Genomic DNA, 14,166 nt, shown 5'->3' with positions numbered 1-14,166 from the left:
ATCTAACCTATTACATTTGCTCAAAAAGGAATAAACTCAGGTTGCAATCATTTTCCATCACAATACCACTTAATTTTTAAAAAGAATGACTCACCCAAATCTGTCAAACGTTTAGGTGATCTGCCTCTTTCCGAAGACCTCGACCGTTTACGACGGATGGGAGATCTGCTAAACCTTCTCCTCAAGGGTGTTCGTGATCGCCTTAATCTGACTGGAGATATGCTAAAGCTCCGTCTTCTTACCACAGACCTTGATCTTCTCCGCCGGCTCGGGGTGCGGCTCCGCCGGCTCGGGGTGCGGCTCCGCCGGCTCGGGGTGCGGCTCCGCCGGCTCGGGGTGCGGCTCCGCCGGCTGGGGGTGCGGCTCCGCCGGCTGGGGGTGCGGCTCCGACGGCTGGGGGTGCGGCTCCGCCGGCTCGGGGTGCGGCTCCGCCGGCTCGGGGTGCGGCTCCGCCGACTTGGAGAAACACTAAAGCTCCTTCTTCTCCCCACAGATCTAGACCTTCTTCGACGACTCGGAGTATGACTCCGACTCCGACGGCTTGGGGTGCGACTTCGAGCTCTAACAGTTTTCCGGTTATCCCTAGAGCTTGATCTTTTTCTTTTCCTCTCCCTGGATTTGGATCTGTGCTTTGGAGACCTTTTGCGCTTCTCTTTGGATACAGATCGCCTTCCTCTAGACTTTGATCTTGACCTGCTGCTCCTCCTCCTGCGTCTTGAACGTGACCGTGAACGTGTTTGGGAGCGATGAGACTTGGATTTAGATGATCTCTTTCTTGCCCTGGAACGAGATTCACTGGTACGTTTGCGTGATTTGTGTTCAGAAGACTTGGAACGCTTACTTCGAGATCTTAATGAAGAGTCTCTTTTCTTCTCTTTTTCACCTTTGTCACGGTTCTTATTTTTCTTGCTTTTTTCATGTGTGTCCTTAACTTTTACAAAGATTTCATAATCATCTTTTTCCTCTGAAGAAGACTCTGAAGCTCTTTCTGGCAGACCAATTACACCTGGACTAGCAGCAGATTTATCACGTTCAACCTCACTTGGAAGTAAAGGTCCTTCAATACCAGCTCTAAGGCTTGTAAGACGTTCCATGTCCTTAGGAAGTAATGGCCTCACTAAATCTGCTTCGTTGATGTCCTCAATGTTGGCAGAAAACCCTGTATCAGGCAAGATCTCTTCACTGTGGAGAGATACTTCTTTATCTTCTCCACTACTTTCTTTGGGGCTAAGGGCAACTGCTACTGCCTGGTCACTCTCCTTCATAGGTAATGGTCCTTCTGCATCCTCACCAACAAGGTTATGATTAGATGGTACATCAAAATGAATGTCTTTAGCAGGCAAAGGTCCCTCTATGTCAGCTTCACTGCCACCACTGGGGCTGGTGGAAATTACCATGTCATGTTCAGTATCTTGAGTAGTTAGAGATACTTCAACATCGTATTTATTAACTGAACTGAGAGCAGATGCTGTGGCAAATTCAATACCCTCACTAGTTCCCTTCGCATCAGGTTCAAGAGCAAGAGGATCAACAGAAGACAGACTTCCTCCTACTTCAGCCTCACTAACACCAGGGCAGGTAACCAACACTGTGCATTGTTCAGTCTCATTGACAGGTAAAATTTTCTCTTCGCCAATTTCACCGACACCCCCAGTACTGGCAGCAGACGCTGTATTATGTTCCATCTCTTTAGTAATTAAATGACTATTTACATTAAGGTCTATACTCACACCCTGTTCACTTCCATAACAGTCACTCTTCAGGTGTCCTTCAGCAGGAGGTTCTTCACCTGAATACATGGTAATCTCCTGCATGCCAATCTCTGGAGCAAGATTAGAATCACCAGATATTAAATTCATCCCCTTTATGATGTGTGTTGAGGACATTACACTAGACTCCAGTATCACTGATGTAGACTCTAAGACCAGCTCTGTTGATATTACTTGAGTCTGCGCCGAGACAGTGACAGCAGGCTCTGAAACGGTCAGAGTGGATTCCTGAACAGAAACAGATGGTTCTGAAGCAATCATGGCAGGCTGAAGAACTGACACTGCTGGGTCCACAATAGGCACAGTAGGCTCCAGGGCAGAAACCACTGGCACAGGAACAGGAAGATGCTCTGGCTCAATCACAGCAGGTGACTCCGAGACAGCCACCACCAGCACCTCTGAGACAGCCAGTGGCTCTGGGCCAGCTGCCACCAGCGGCTCCGGGACAGCCACTGCTGACGACTCTGTGACAGCCATGGCTGGCAACTCTGGGACTGCCATGGCTGGCGGCTCTGGGACTGCCATGGCCGGTGGCTCTGGGACAACCGTGCTGGGTAACTCTGAGACAACCATGGCTGGCAGCTCTGAAGTACTCTGTGTTGACTCTGGAATAGTTACCGCTGGCTCCAAGGGAGACATAGATACTTCTGAAGCAGCATGTCCTGAAGCTCTCAAGGAATCAAAGGTTTCTGCCATCTCTGGCGTAAGAGCAGGCTGTGATGTGAACATAGTTGGTTCTGCTGACATTATGGGAGTTTCTGACACCACAGAAGTCACTGGTGTCTCTGCAATCATTTCATGTTCTGCTACTTCAGCAGACTGTACAGGTGTTGATGTAACTGAAGACACTGGCTCTGACGGTGGCTCTGCAACACCCACAATAGCCTCTGCTGCTAACACTGTTGGCTCTGATGCTGACACTGAATAATTAGCAGGCACTGCCAAAGGTTCTGAAATCTCACTCTGACTTACAGGAGGCTCTGGCAGCGATACTGACTCTTCAGGAGGCAATGCTGGCAACTCAGTAGGCCATGTACTTTCAGCTGTTAATGCTGACTGCTCAGTGGTTAATGCAGGGCCCTCTGGTGGTTCCTCAGGAGGCAGTGGTGGTGTCATTGGTGGCTCCTCAGGTGGCAATGGAGGCATTGTAGGGGGTTCCTCAGGAGGCAAAGGTGGCACCATATATGCCTCCGTGTATGTATCAGTATAAGAATCAGTGTAAGAATCGGCCGCCATAGACATCATTGAACGATCAGCGGTGTAAGATGACATCATAGATCGGTCAGCTGCAGAGTACGATGACATCATAGACCGGTCAGCAGCAGAGTATGACGACATCATAGACCGGTCAGCACCCATGGACATCATAGATCGGTCCATGGGAGACATCATGGAGCGCTCATAAGCTGACATCATAGAGCGCTCATAAGCTGACATCATTGAGCGTTCAGCCATAGGAGACATCATAGAGCGCTCGTAGGCTGACATCATAGAGCGCTCATAAGCTGACATCATAGAACGCTCAGCCATAGGGGACATCATAGACCGCTCATAGGACATCATAGAGCGTTCGTAAGATGACATCATGGAACGTTCTGCAGCATAGGACATCATCATAGAACGTCTAGATGCTAACATCAGGGGTCTAGGTGCTAACCTATATGGCCTAGTTGCTATCCTATATGACCTAGGTGCTATCCTATAAGGTCTAGGTGACATTCTATAGGGATCAGGAGTTAGTCTGTAGGGATCATGGCCTAATCTATACGGGTCCTGTCCTAACCTATAGGCATCATGACCTAACCGATAAGGGTCATGTCCTAACCTGTAGGGATCTTGGGCTAATCTGTAAGGATCCTGAGCTAACCTATAGGCATCAGGAGATTTTGAATCCAACATAGCAGAATCTTGGGTACTAGATGCTAACATCTGGGCATCCATGGTACCAGATGCTAGCATCTGGGCATCCATGGTGCCGGAAGCTAACATTTGAGAGTCCATAGTACCAGATGCTAACATCTGAGAATCCATAGAGCTAGTTGCTAACATCTGGGAGTCCATGGTGCTGGTTGCTAGCATCTGGGAGTCCATAGAGCTAGTTGCTAACATCTGGGAGTCCATAGAGCTAGTTGCTAACATCTGGGAATCCATGGAGCTGGTCGCTAGCATCTGGGAGTCCATGGAGCTGGTCGCTAACATCTGGGAGTCCATGGAGCTGGTTGCTAACATCTGGGAGTCCATAGAGCTGGTTGCTAACATCTGGGAGTCCATGGAGCTGGTTGCTAACATCTGGGAGTCCATGGAGCTAGTTGCTAACATTTGGGAGTCCATGGTGCTAGAGGCTAACATCTGGGAGTCCATGGTGTTGGACGCTAACATCTGGGAGTCCATGGTGTTGGACGCTAACATCTGGGAGTCCATGGTGTTGGATGCTAACATATGGGTCTCCATGGTGTTAGAAGCTAACATATGGGATTCTTGGGCCATCAAGGGGTCCACTCCTACTGTTACAGAAGTTTCCCCCACTAATGTAGTAGGCAGCTCCTGTGCTACCGTATTATAGGATTCCAACGCTGTCGTCGAGGGCACCTCCAGGGACTGCGACACGGTCATCGTTGACAGCTCCGATGTTGTCACCACAGACTGAACAGAAATCTCCAGCGCCACAGTTGCCACAGGCTGCCCAGGCAACTCTGGTGCCCCAGGCTGCCCGGGCAACTCCAGCACCCCTGTTGCCAGGGGCTGCCCCAAAAGCTCCAGTGCTCCAGCTGCCCCAGACTGCCCCGAGAACTCCAGTGCCCCTGCTGCCATGAGCTGCCCAGACAACTCTAGTGCCCCAGTTGCCACAGGCTGCCCCGACAACTCCAGCGCCCTAGTTGCCGAAGGCAGCCCTGGCAGCTCTGGCACCCCAGTCACCGAAGACTGCCCCGGCAACTCCAGCGCTGTCGTTGCCACTGGCTGTCCTGGCAACTCCAGCACCATCGCTGCCTCGGGCTGCCTCAGCAACCCTGTTGCTGTTGTCACCTCAGCCTGCCCAGGGTGTTCCATCGTTGTCATCCCCAAAGGCTGCTCCAACTCAGTCGTCGTCACAGGTTGTTCGGTCAACTCCATTGCTACTGTCACCACAGGCTGCCCTGGCAACTCTACTGCCGCTGTCACCACAGGCAGCCCTGGCAACTCCTGTGCCATCACAGGTGGCTCTGGCACCTCCTGTGGTGGCTCCAGCCCCACAGATGATGCTGGGAGCCCTGGCAATTCCTGCAACAACTGTGGCACTGGTGTCACAGAGGGCCCCGGCAACTCAGACACTACAGTCGCAGGGGGCCCTGGCAACTCAGGCACTGGGGTAGAAGGGGGCCCTGGCAACTCTGGCACCGGAGTAGCAGAAAGCCCAGGTAACTCCAGCGCTGGAGTCACAGAGGGCCCCTGCATCTCCGGCATGGAGGTCGCAGGTGGCCCCTGCAACTCCATCACTGAAGCCACCGACGACTCCGGCAGCTCCAACGCCGTGGCCTTAGGCAGCTCCAGCAACTCCTGCGGTCTTGTGATGGATGAATCTGCACTCTCCAATGGTACTTCTACAGGCTGCTCTGTCAATCTTAGTACGTCAGGTGCAGATGACTCTGGAAAGCCCGTTGTTGTCGATGTGCTTGGCTCAGGGTGCACCTCAGCAGATGTCTCTGAGGATTCCACGAGGGTTTCTGCTGACTCTAGCATTTTTGCTACTGGAGGCTCTACCAACACGATCTTTGATGGCTCTGGAGATGTGCTCTCCAAAGGTTTCAGCACAGGAGTCATCTGATACTCCATCGACATTGTTACAACCGGCTCAGGTGACTTCAGCACTAGTGCTGGGGTAGGCACTGGTGCTGCTGGAAAGCAATCCAGAATCTTTGCCGTGGATGGTTCCAGCATTACTGCCATAGAATGCTCTGACTGCTCTGAGATGACAGATGTAGACTCAACTTGCAATTCTGCAGTCTTTGTAGCTGGCTTCAGAGTTTCAAAGTTGTGTGGCTCTGATACCTCCATTGCAACTACAGGAGGTTCTAGCACAACTGCAGGGGAATCACCGGTCTCAGATAAGCCAAGTGCTCTTACAGGATGCTCCAGTCCCATCACTGAAGGCTCAGAATCAAACTTCAAAAAGGAATCTGATTCTATATCTATGTTCCCATCATGATGAGATTTTGGCTTTGACTCAGGTTCTTCTGGCTGTCTTTTATATTTTTTCTCCTTTTCTTTCTTCTTTTTCTTTTTTTTATTTTTGTGCTTTTTATGCTTCTTTGACTTTTTGCTAGGAATTTCATCAGTAGGATCTGTTTGTACAGATACACATCTACTTTTTCTGGAAGCCTCCTTCAAGTCTGAAATTAAGAGAAATTAAAATTGTCAGACATCCCCCAAAATAGATTTAGATAAATGACATAAACCAAGATTTACATTCCATGTTAAAACACCATTGTATGACACCTCGTTATACTCACAAGGCATGTATTTATATGTTTATACCCACATTTACCATATGTTCACACTCCTGTGTGCACTAATGAGATACAAAGTTGCCATATCAACTATTTTTTATAAATCGACTAATTTGAGGACTAAAGCTGAGATTAAAAATATTAGTTTATTCCAAAAACTTATCTAGAAGATGTGTTTTATCAAATTCTACTAAAATTTTCTCCAGCTCACAAATTCCAGAAAATTACTTTTAAATGACTCTTTCATATTACTGTTAGAACTGCTCTACCAAGCCAACCAATCACTGCCATCAAGCCGATTTCAACTCACAGCAACCCCATAGGGTTTCCAAGGCTGTAAATTTTTACAGAAACAGACTGCCACATCTTTCTCCCACAGCGCCTCCGGTGGTTTCAAACCTCCAACCTTTCAGTTAGCAGTCAGTTGCTTTAACCACTAAGCCACCAATGCTCCTTAGAATTTCTATAGTAATAGCTAAATTAAATAATCTTTTGATGAAAACTTTTACACAGCAAAACATACGCCAAATCAACAAATTCTACACATACAATTCCGTGGCACTGATTACATTCTTAAAGTTGTGTAATCATTCTCACTATCCTTTTTCCAAATTATTCCTCCACCATTAACATAAGCTCACTGCCCTCAAAGCTTCTCATCTAACCTTTTCAGTTGCTACTGTCAATCTGATCACACACAATACTTTAAAAGAGAACAATCAAACCATTTTTGCAATTACTTTATAACCCCTTCTTATATAGGAAGCAACATGGCACCGGCACTGGAACAGACTGCATGCTTTAGGTCCTGCATCTACCACTTATTAGACAAATAGTCTCAGCCAAATGACTCTCTGTGCCTCCCAGAGTTAGATGACTGAGTTAAAACAGAGGGACATTGAACAAAGCCTGGCACACAGTAAGCACTCAGCAAATGTAAGCTCTAAGCTGATATTACTATTGTCATACAGTATACAAATATCTGAATGAGAAATGTAATCAATACAATCCTCAAATTTTATCTTATCGCACCCATCTGTTACGTTCCAATTTAAAAAAAAAAAAAAAAAAAACTTCCCCCCAATACTCTTCTGAAATTACTAACAATTTTTTTTCCTTTTTTTTTTTTTTTAAATAAAGTGGTTTTGGGGAGAAAATTCTTACAGCCTTTAACATGTAATTTAAGAGCATTTCAATTTGCATACGCTAAAGTATGTGGTTTATAATTCGTTTTATAAGCAGATGGGATTTAATCTAATGCCAATATCAAATTATATAAATCAGTGATCCCAGAAAAAGCTGATCAGAAATCCAGGCCATGAAGACTACAGAAAAAAGTAAATCAATACATGAAAAGACACACGCCAAAGCAAAAGTAGTCATTTTCTACCAAATACTGTTTATTTTATGACACCAAATGTTAAGTTAGCTAGTATGTACTTCCAGAGAGCGACGATTCTAACCATGGCTAAAATCTATGCTTTTTAAACCATATTCCATGTCAAAAAGAAGACCAAGCACATCACAATTCCAAGACTAAATGAAGATACTGTTTTTGTCGTTGATCATAAATCCTTCACTTCATCAATTATTTATTTCTTACTAAAAAAAAAAAAATCCAAACAATGATTCCCTCCCCAATTCACTGCACTTTTAAGTAGGATGGATGCAAAAACAAAACAAGCTCTAACCAAACCAAACCAAACCCACTGCCATCGAGTCAATGCCAATTCATAGCGACCCTACAGAACAGACTAGAACTGCCCCATACTTTCCAAGGAGCGCCTGCCAGATTCGAACTGCTATCCTCTTGGTTAGCAGCCATAGCACTTAACCACTACACCACCAGGGTTTCCAAAACAAGCTCTAAGCTTGGGCTTTAAAATAAAACTTTCCAGGGTAAATTTTAAAAGTCACTACTGGTTTGATTCAGGCTCCTGTACCTTTCAAAACAGGTATTTATACGAGTGTTTTATGAAAACCTACATTCAAAATCCTGGCACTGAGGTATTACAAGACTGAATTAAATAAAAGTCACATTCCACCAGCAAAGCCAATAAGTGCATCAATGCTCATGTTTCAGTACAACTGCATTTGCAAAGAAATATTTAAACAACAAAGTCTGCGACAAGTCAATTAAACAAAAACTTAAATGTACTGAAGTTTTATAGCTAGTAGACATTTTAAATACCTTGCAGTCAAAATATAATACTATTAACATTCAGATTTCAAAAAAAAAAAAAAAACCTTGAAACAAAATTTTTGAGATAGCTTATTATCTCTAACTTACCTGGTTTATATCGTAGTTCTGTATCTAAAACCCCAGAAAGTACTTCCTCTATCTTTTGCACTATTTCTTCATTTGGTAGGCTCCTGGCAGAAGCAGCTGAATCACCTGCCTGGTTTCCTTCAATAGGTGTACTGGTTTCACCATTCAGCTGGCCTTCATTCCTCCCACTTGATAAGAGAAGTTACCAAAATTCATTAACATTTTTAATATACCATACAATAAAATCAACACTCATAGTTCAACTAATTAAAATAATTTTATAGCAAATTCTTCATAGAATTCACCCCTTTTATGGTTCGTTCAGGTGCTATTTCCAGTAACAGTGCTGCCTTAACACTATCTACTTACCTGGTACATTTTCATTTTTACACATTTACTTATTAAAGTTCTCAGAACTGCAAAAGTAAATTTACCTTTTTTTTTTTTTTAATAAAATACTCCCAAAATTTTTAATTGAGGCTTTTGGGTTACACAGGTTATTTCCCTCAAGTACAAAAACTATTAAGAGCCAAATCACAAATTCAAAGAAAAATACATGACCTAGCGTTAGAGTAGAAACTATGGGCACAATCAAGCTATGCCTGTGCATAGATCACGATTACCTCAATAATATCCCAGAACACAAAAATTAGCCACAGACACATTAGGTAAAAAAGAATATAACATAACTTGTAGCCTCAGATCAGGTTTAGACTGCGAAAAGAATATCACAAAGCGTAAGAAGAAAAATACATGCAGGAAGTTTTAACCCAGTTATAAAAAAATCCCAGTACCAAAAAATTTTATGATATTTAAAAAAACTCACAAAACAAGCAATAATTTATTATACCAAGAAAAAATGAGTGGGTAGTCTAACATATTTTCAATCCACAGGGCCAGAGAATATTGACAGATATAAGAACGTATCATTTACAGTTGTTTTTTTTTTTTACTACTATCGTATAAATTAACAAAAATGTTTTCGAAAAACCATATAATTTCAACAGTTCAATTCTACCTAACTGAAAACAACAATTATGCTCAATACCTGATAAAGGTCTCAATGGTCAAAAAATGAAAATACTCACTAGATAAATCTTAATAGGAAATGTTCAGTTTTCTAATACAACGAATCATGTAAAAACTAACACTTACTACTAATTAGGTGTCACTCTTCTACATTTTTAACTAATTTAATCCTAACAAACCTCTATAATCATACCATTACTCTCATTTGGGGAGGAAAATGAGGCACAGAGAGAACAAGAAACTTGGCTGGATGTCACACAGCTACTTAGAAATGAAGCTGGTATTCATAAGCAGAGCATCCTCTTAACCACCAACTACATACAATACTTATGTTACTTATCTTAAATATCTAAAGGTCAGCCTCATTACCCACACTGATGTACCTAAGAGCAGACAGAGAAAAAACCTTAATGAAATGGCAAATAATCCAAAATATTTTTAAATTGATAACACATTACATGTTGCTTATGGTGAAGCTACGTATCTTGTATTTCGACAGTAATAAATTGCTTTCTCTAATACTCTTTTTAGACTTTGAGTGCTTCTTTTTACTTTTCCCAAGCACTTATTATGTAACTCTCCCTTCTAAAGGACCCCAGATTGAAAAATCAGAAAAGTACACTAAAAAAAGTTCAATCTATGGGGAAATTATCATGATTGAACCTTATCTCTCAATCTTTATGACTGCTACCAGGATGCAAACTGAAATTACTAAAAAACAATGAAAATATCAAACAACCTAGCTATACAACGATACATTCCCACAATGGAGTTCTACACAGCCATGAACAATGTTGCCAAAGATTACCGAGATTGTGGTATGACAAACTTGTTTATATATTAAGTGAAAACCAAAACAAAGAAAAACAATCCCATTGCACATAACATATATATAATTACAGATCTGTATCTGCACAGGAAAATAAAGGGGCATAACACCAATAATTACATGGGTAGTTTTCATTTTCTTTCTTTTAAATATTCTACAATAATATTTATTTTCTAATAAAAAACTGATTTTTATTACTTACAAAAGCAAAACTTACACACTAAGCAAACACACGACTTTCTGCATGCCACTATTAAAAAGCTTTCAGGGAAATTACATTCCCTTTGCTCAAGTTTTCTTTCATTATCCTAAAAACATTAGCATATAATTTTTTAAAAAAACCATATAATGAGCAGACACATTTCCCATCTAAAAAACAATACATCTGCAAAAATAACACTTTGGACAATTTTAGCAATATTACTCTATTGCCCCAATAATCTCATGTTAATTCGGACACTTATTTTACAATCACGCTTTTATTTTCAAGTTTACTCACTGCTCATACGCTCTACTTTTAACACACAACTAGCAAAAACATTCGAACTCAAATATCTGTCTTAAGCTTTCTTTCCTATCTCTACACTTGAAAACAGTATTTTACACAAAGCAAAAATATTAAGACAACCACTGAACAACAACACGACCCACAGTAGTTTCCTCTCTGAGTAAACAACTATTTCTTTGGAAGTCACTTCCCTTTCTATTTGCGTGGAATCAAGCCTAAACTCCAGAACATGTATCAGCGACAGTAAAAGTAGCGGGTTGGTCAAATATGTCAATTGGGGCACGAGTGGCAAGAAAAAGCAAACTACACACATAAGCCCACTTTCCACTTGTTAAAATTAAAAAATGACTCATAACCCAAAGAGCCCTACCATCCTCACCTCAAATATTTTTTACAAAATACCTAACTAATTTCAGCTACTTTCATTTCAGTCTCATCAGAATGTCGACGGACGGAAATCATAAGACGCTGGGGCCCGAATAATCCAATTAACGAATGCTCATTCCCAAACCGTCTGAAGATTACAAAAACAAAGCGGGCTGAAGATCACCCAAGAAATGGCCGTTGGAGACCCTCTCCGGTCAGCGGCACCGGCCGGCCAGCTCGGCCGAGAGGGGGAGGGGAGCGGCGGAGGCGGAGCCGAGGGGCCTAGGCCCGGCCGCCGCGGACAAGCCGGCCTGCGAGGCGTTCAGGCCTAGGGGGTGGCCGGCCGGGAGAGAAGGGCCAGCATCGTAACTCGGCCCGAATGAGGGAGCCCGGGTCACCGCGGAAAGGGCCAAGTTCCTCGCAGGGAAGCAGAGCGCGGAGGGGGGAGGGGAAGCCGGAAAATGGATCCCAGGCCCAGGCGGGGCTGTAGCGGGGCCCGAGCCGAGGAACGACGGCTTCTCTGAAGAAAAGCCCCAGGAAAACCTACAATGGGCCCTAACGGACCCTTGGGACGAGAACAGTCTGTGAATCGTTTACCTGGAAAGTTCCTGTTGAATTTCCCGGAATTTGCTGACCACGAAAGACCTAAAAATCTGCTCGATGTTGGTCGCCATGGCGTCCGCTCCGTTCTCTCAGCTCCTCCTCGCTAGTCCTCCAGGCTCCCAGCATGCCTCGGGAGGCGGCGCTGCGGCCAGTTCCGTCTCTCCGCTTCTTGATTGGCTCCTGTAAGAGCGATGGCACAGGCACGCTTTGCCGTCGAGCCAATCAGTGAGCACGGTTCCACTTTCCTCCGCTGTTCCTGAGCGGCTAGGGTAGAGCTGCTGACGTTTGCGCCGCGCACGGCTCAGTCCGCCATGTTAGTGTCTGACGCAGGCGCCATTACAGGAGAAACCTCTCCCGAGGCGACTGTGTCCGCTTATCAGTCCCCAACATTGTTTTGGGGGGGGGCGGGGGCGGAGAAAGGGGTTAATAGGTTTATTTAGCGACTAAATGCCCGAGATTAAATGCTATGAAAAAGGGGGAAATGTTTTGACATGGGGCCTACAGGCGTCCCCGTATGGCGCCAAGTTCTGTTCGGTCAGGGAGACGCATCCAGGAAAGCACGGGCCAGCCCGCGCCCCTATTGTGAGAATGCGGAGAACACGCTTTCACCCCGCCTGTCCCATTGCAGCCTATCATCGACCTCAATCTTAGCCAGAGGCCGGAGGTCCTGAGCGACCGGCTCTCAAAGCCGGGCGCGTCACGAGACTTTGCGCTTTGGCTGCTCAGTGCGGACCCTCGCTAGCAGCGCCCCCTCCTCAGAGCTGGGAGGCTCTCGGGCTGCAGCGGCGACGTTACGTGGCGCCGGTGTTAGGGTCACATTCGGAACGTGCGCCGCTTGACAGCTTTGCTCAAGAGCAGGCTCTGGCCGCGCCCGGGGGCGGGAACCACACTGGATTACCTCGCCGCGGGGACCGAGCGCAGAGCAGGCCAATGAGGCGGCGGCGCCCGCCCGGGGCGGGGAGGAGCGCGGGCGGCGGGAGGGTGCGCGTCGGATCCGGCCCGGCTGACTTCCGCCGCGGCGGTCCGGCTCGGAGCGCGCCGACGTGAGTTCGAGTCGGAGCGCGGCCGCCAGCTCGGTGCGTGAGCAAGCCGCGGCCTTGAGAGAAAGCACGTTTGTGCTTGGTGTGGCTGCTCGGTGTCGGGTGTGGCCGTCGGGATTTTCGTCTTTGTTTCCCAATGTGGGGGGTGGAGGTTGGCCACGTGCTCTTCCCTTGCTCTTACCTGGGGCTTACGTTGGCTTTATCACCTTTCCTGCTTTCTGTGGTGTCAGGGCTTTAACTTTCTTGTCTATTTATGTTTTCTTAGGCCCAAGACTTAAGCTGTTGTGCCCGTTTTATCGTGTTTTGTTTTTATGCACCCATTGTCTGCAGCAGATTAATTAGGTCCGCTTTTGTAATTGGTTTCTGTTTTTATTATTCAGCAAAGAGTTGGAAATAGTTTTACCCGGCTTTCTTGTTCTGGTTATAAGTTGCTCGTTTTAGGTATAAGGCGACTGAGGCCCGAGGAGGGTAGTTAAGTTACTCAGGGGCTCCCAGCTAATGAAAGGCAGAGTCTCAACCAAAACCCAGGCCTCCGAACCACCCTGATGTAGATCGTTTCGGGCTAAGTGATGCTGTTTCGTAATTAACTGTTAAAAAGTAAAAATTGTTGCTGTCGAGTCGATTCCAACTCACAGCGACCCTATAGGACAGAGTGGAACTGTCCCATAGGGTTTGCAAGGAGTGGCTGGTGGATTTGAACTGCCGACCTTTCTGTTAGCAGCCCAGCTCTTGACCGCTCCACCAGGGCTCCTGATCTATTCCTTCACTGCACCTGTTATTCCAGGAAAATGCAGTCCTTTATCTGGATTTAAGGATAAATTTATCTCAGATATTTCAGTCCGTGCATTTTCCTTGAAAATACCTCTTATGCCCTCCTAGTGCAGTCGTTTCTCTGTTTATGAATCTCAATTTTTTATTCAAAAATGAATCCCAGGGTTCATTTGCAAATCGTGGTTTCTAAAAGATGTGCACTCTAAAATATCAACCGTGGTTTTCTTTATGCAGCGTGTGTTTTTCTTCAGAGTTCCTGCTTCACAGACAACCATGGCAGCCCGAGTGCTTGTCCTTGGCAATGGAGGAAGGGAACATACTCTGGCCTGGAAACTTGCCCAGTCTCATCATGTCAAACAAGTGTTGGTCGCCCCAGGAAATGCAGGCACTGCCTGCTCCGAAAAGATTTCAAATGCTGGTAATCGTGTTTTAAAGCGGGAAATAGTAGTTATGGTTTGTGATACGCTGTCAGCCACCTCTGGCCATAGATTGCTATTC

At 45.4% G+C, this 14,166-nt stretch overlaps 2 protein-coding genes across 8 annotated transcripts in view; one reads left to right on the top strand and one right to left on the bottom strand.

Moving 5' to 3' along the window:
• The window catches only part of SON (SON DNA and RNA binding protein), a 32,611-nt gene extending 20,616 nt beyond the window's left edge, over nt 1-11,995 (bottom strand). The window contains 3 exon segments of the mRNA XM_064273209.1: nt 95-6,136; nt 8,544-8,710; nt 11,852-11,995. Of these exon segments, the coding sequence (XP_064129279.1) occupies nt 95-6,136; nt 8,544-8,710; nt 11,852-11,928 (6,286 nt within the window). The 5' untranslated portion in view covers nt 11,929-11,995.
• Nucleotides 11,996-12,808: 813 nt separating this feature from the next.
• The window catches only part of GART (phosphoribosylglycinamide formyltransferase, phosphoribosylglycinamide synthetase, phosphoribosylaminoimidazole synthetase), a 34,310-nt gene continuing 32,952 nt past the window's right edge, over nt 12,809-14,166 (top strand). For 4 of the 7 annotated variants that reach the window (XM_023548450.2, XM_064273212.1, XM_064273211.1 and 1 more), the window contains exon 1: nt 12,941-14,086. In XM_023548450.2, coding sequence (XP_023404218.1) covers nt 13,897-14,086 — 190 coding nt within the window. In that variant the 5' untranslated portion in view covers nt 12,941-13,896. The other 3 variants (XM_023548452.2, XM_003410298.4, XM_023548451.2) reach the window with 3 other exon arrangements.

Source organism: Loxodonta africana, chromosome 20, assembly GCF_030014295.1.
Source record: "Loxodonta africana isolate mLoxAfr1 chromosome 20, mLoxAfr1.hap2, whole genome shotgun sequence".
Classification (NCBI taxonomy): domain Eukaryota; kingdom Metazoa; phylum Chordata; class Mammalia; order Proboscidea; family Elephantidae; genus Loxodonta; species Loxodonta africana.
This window is presented reverse-complemented; position numbering and strand designations above follow the sequence as displayed.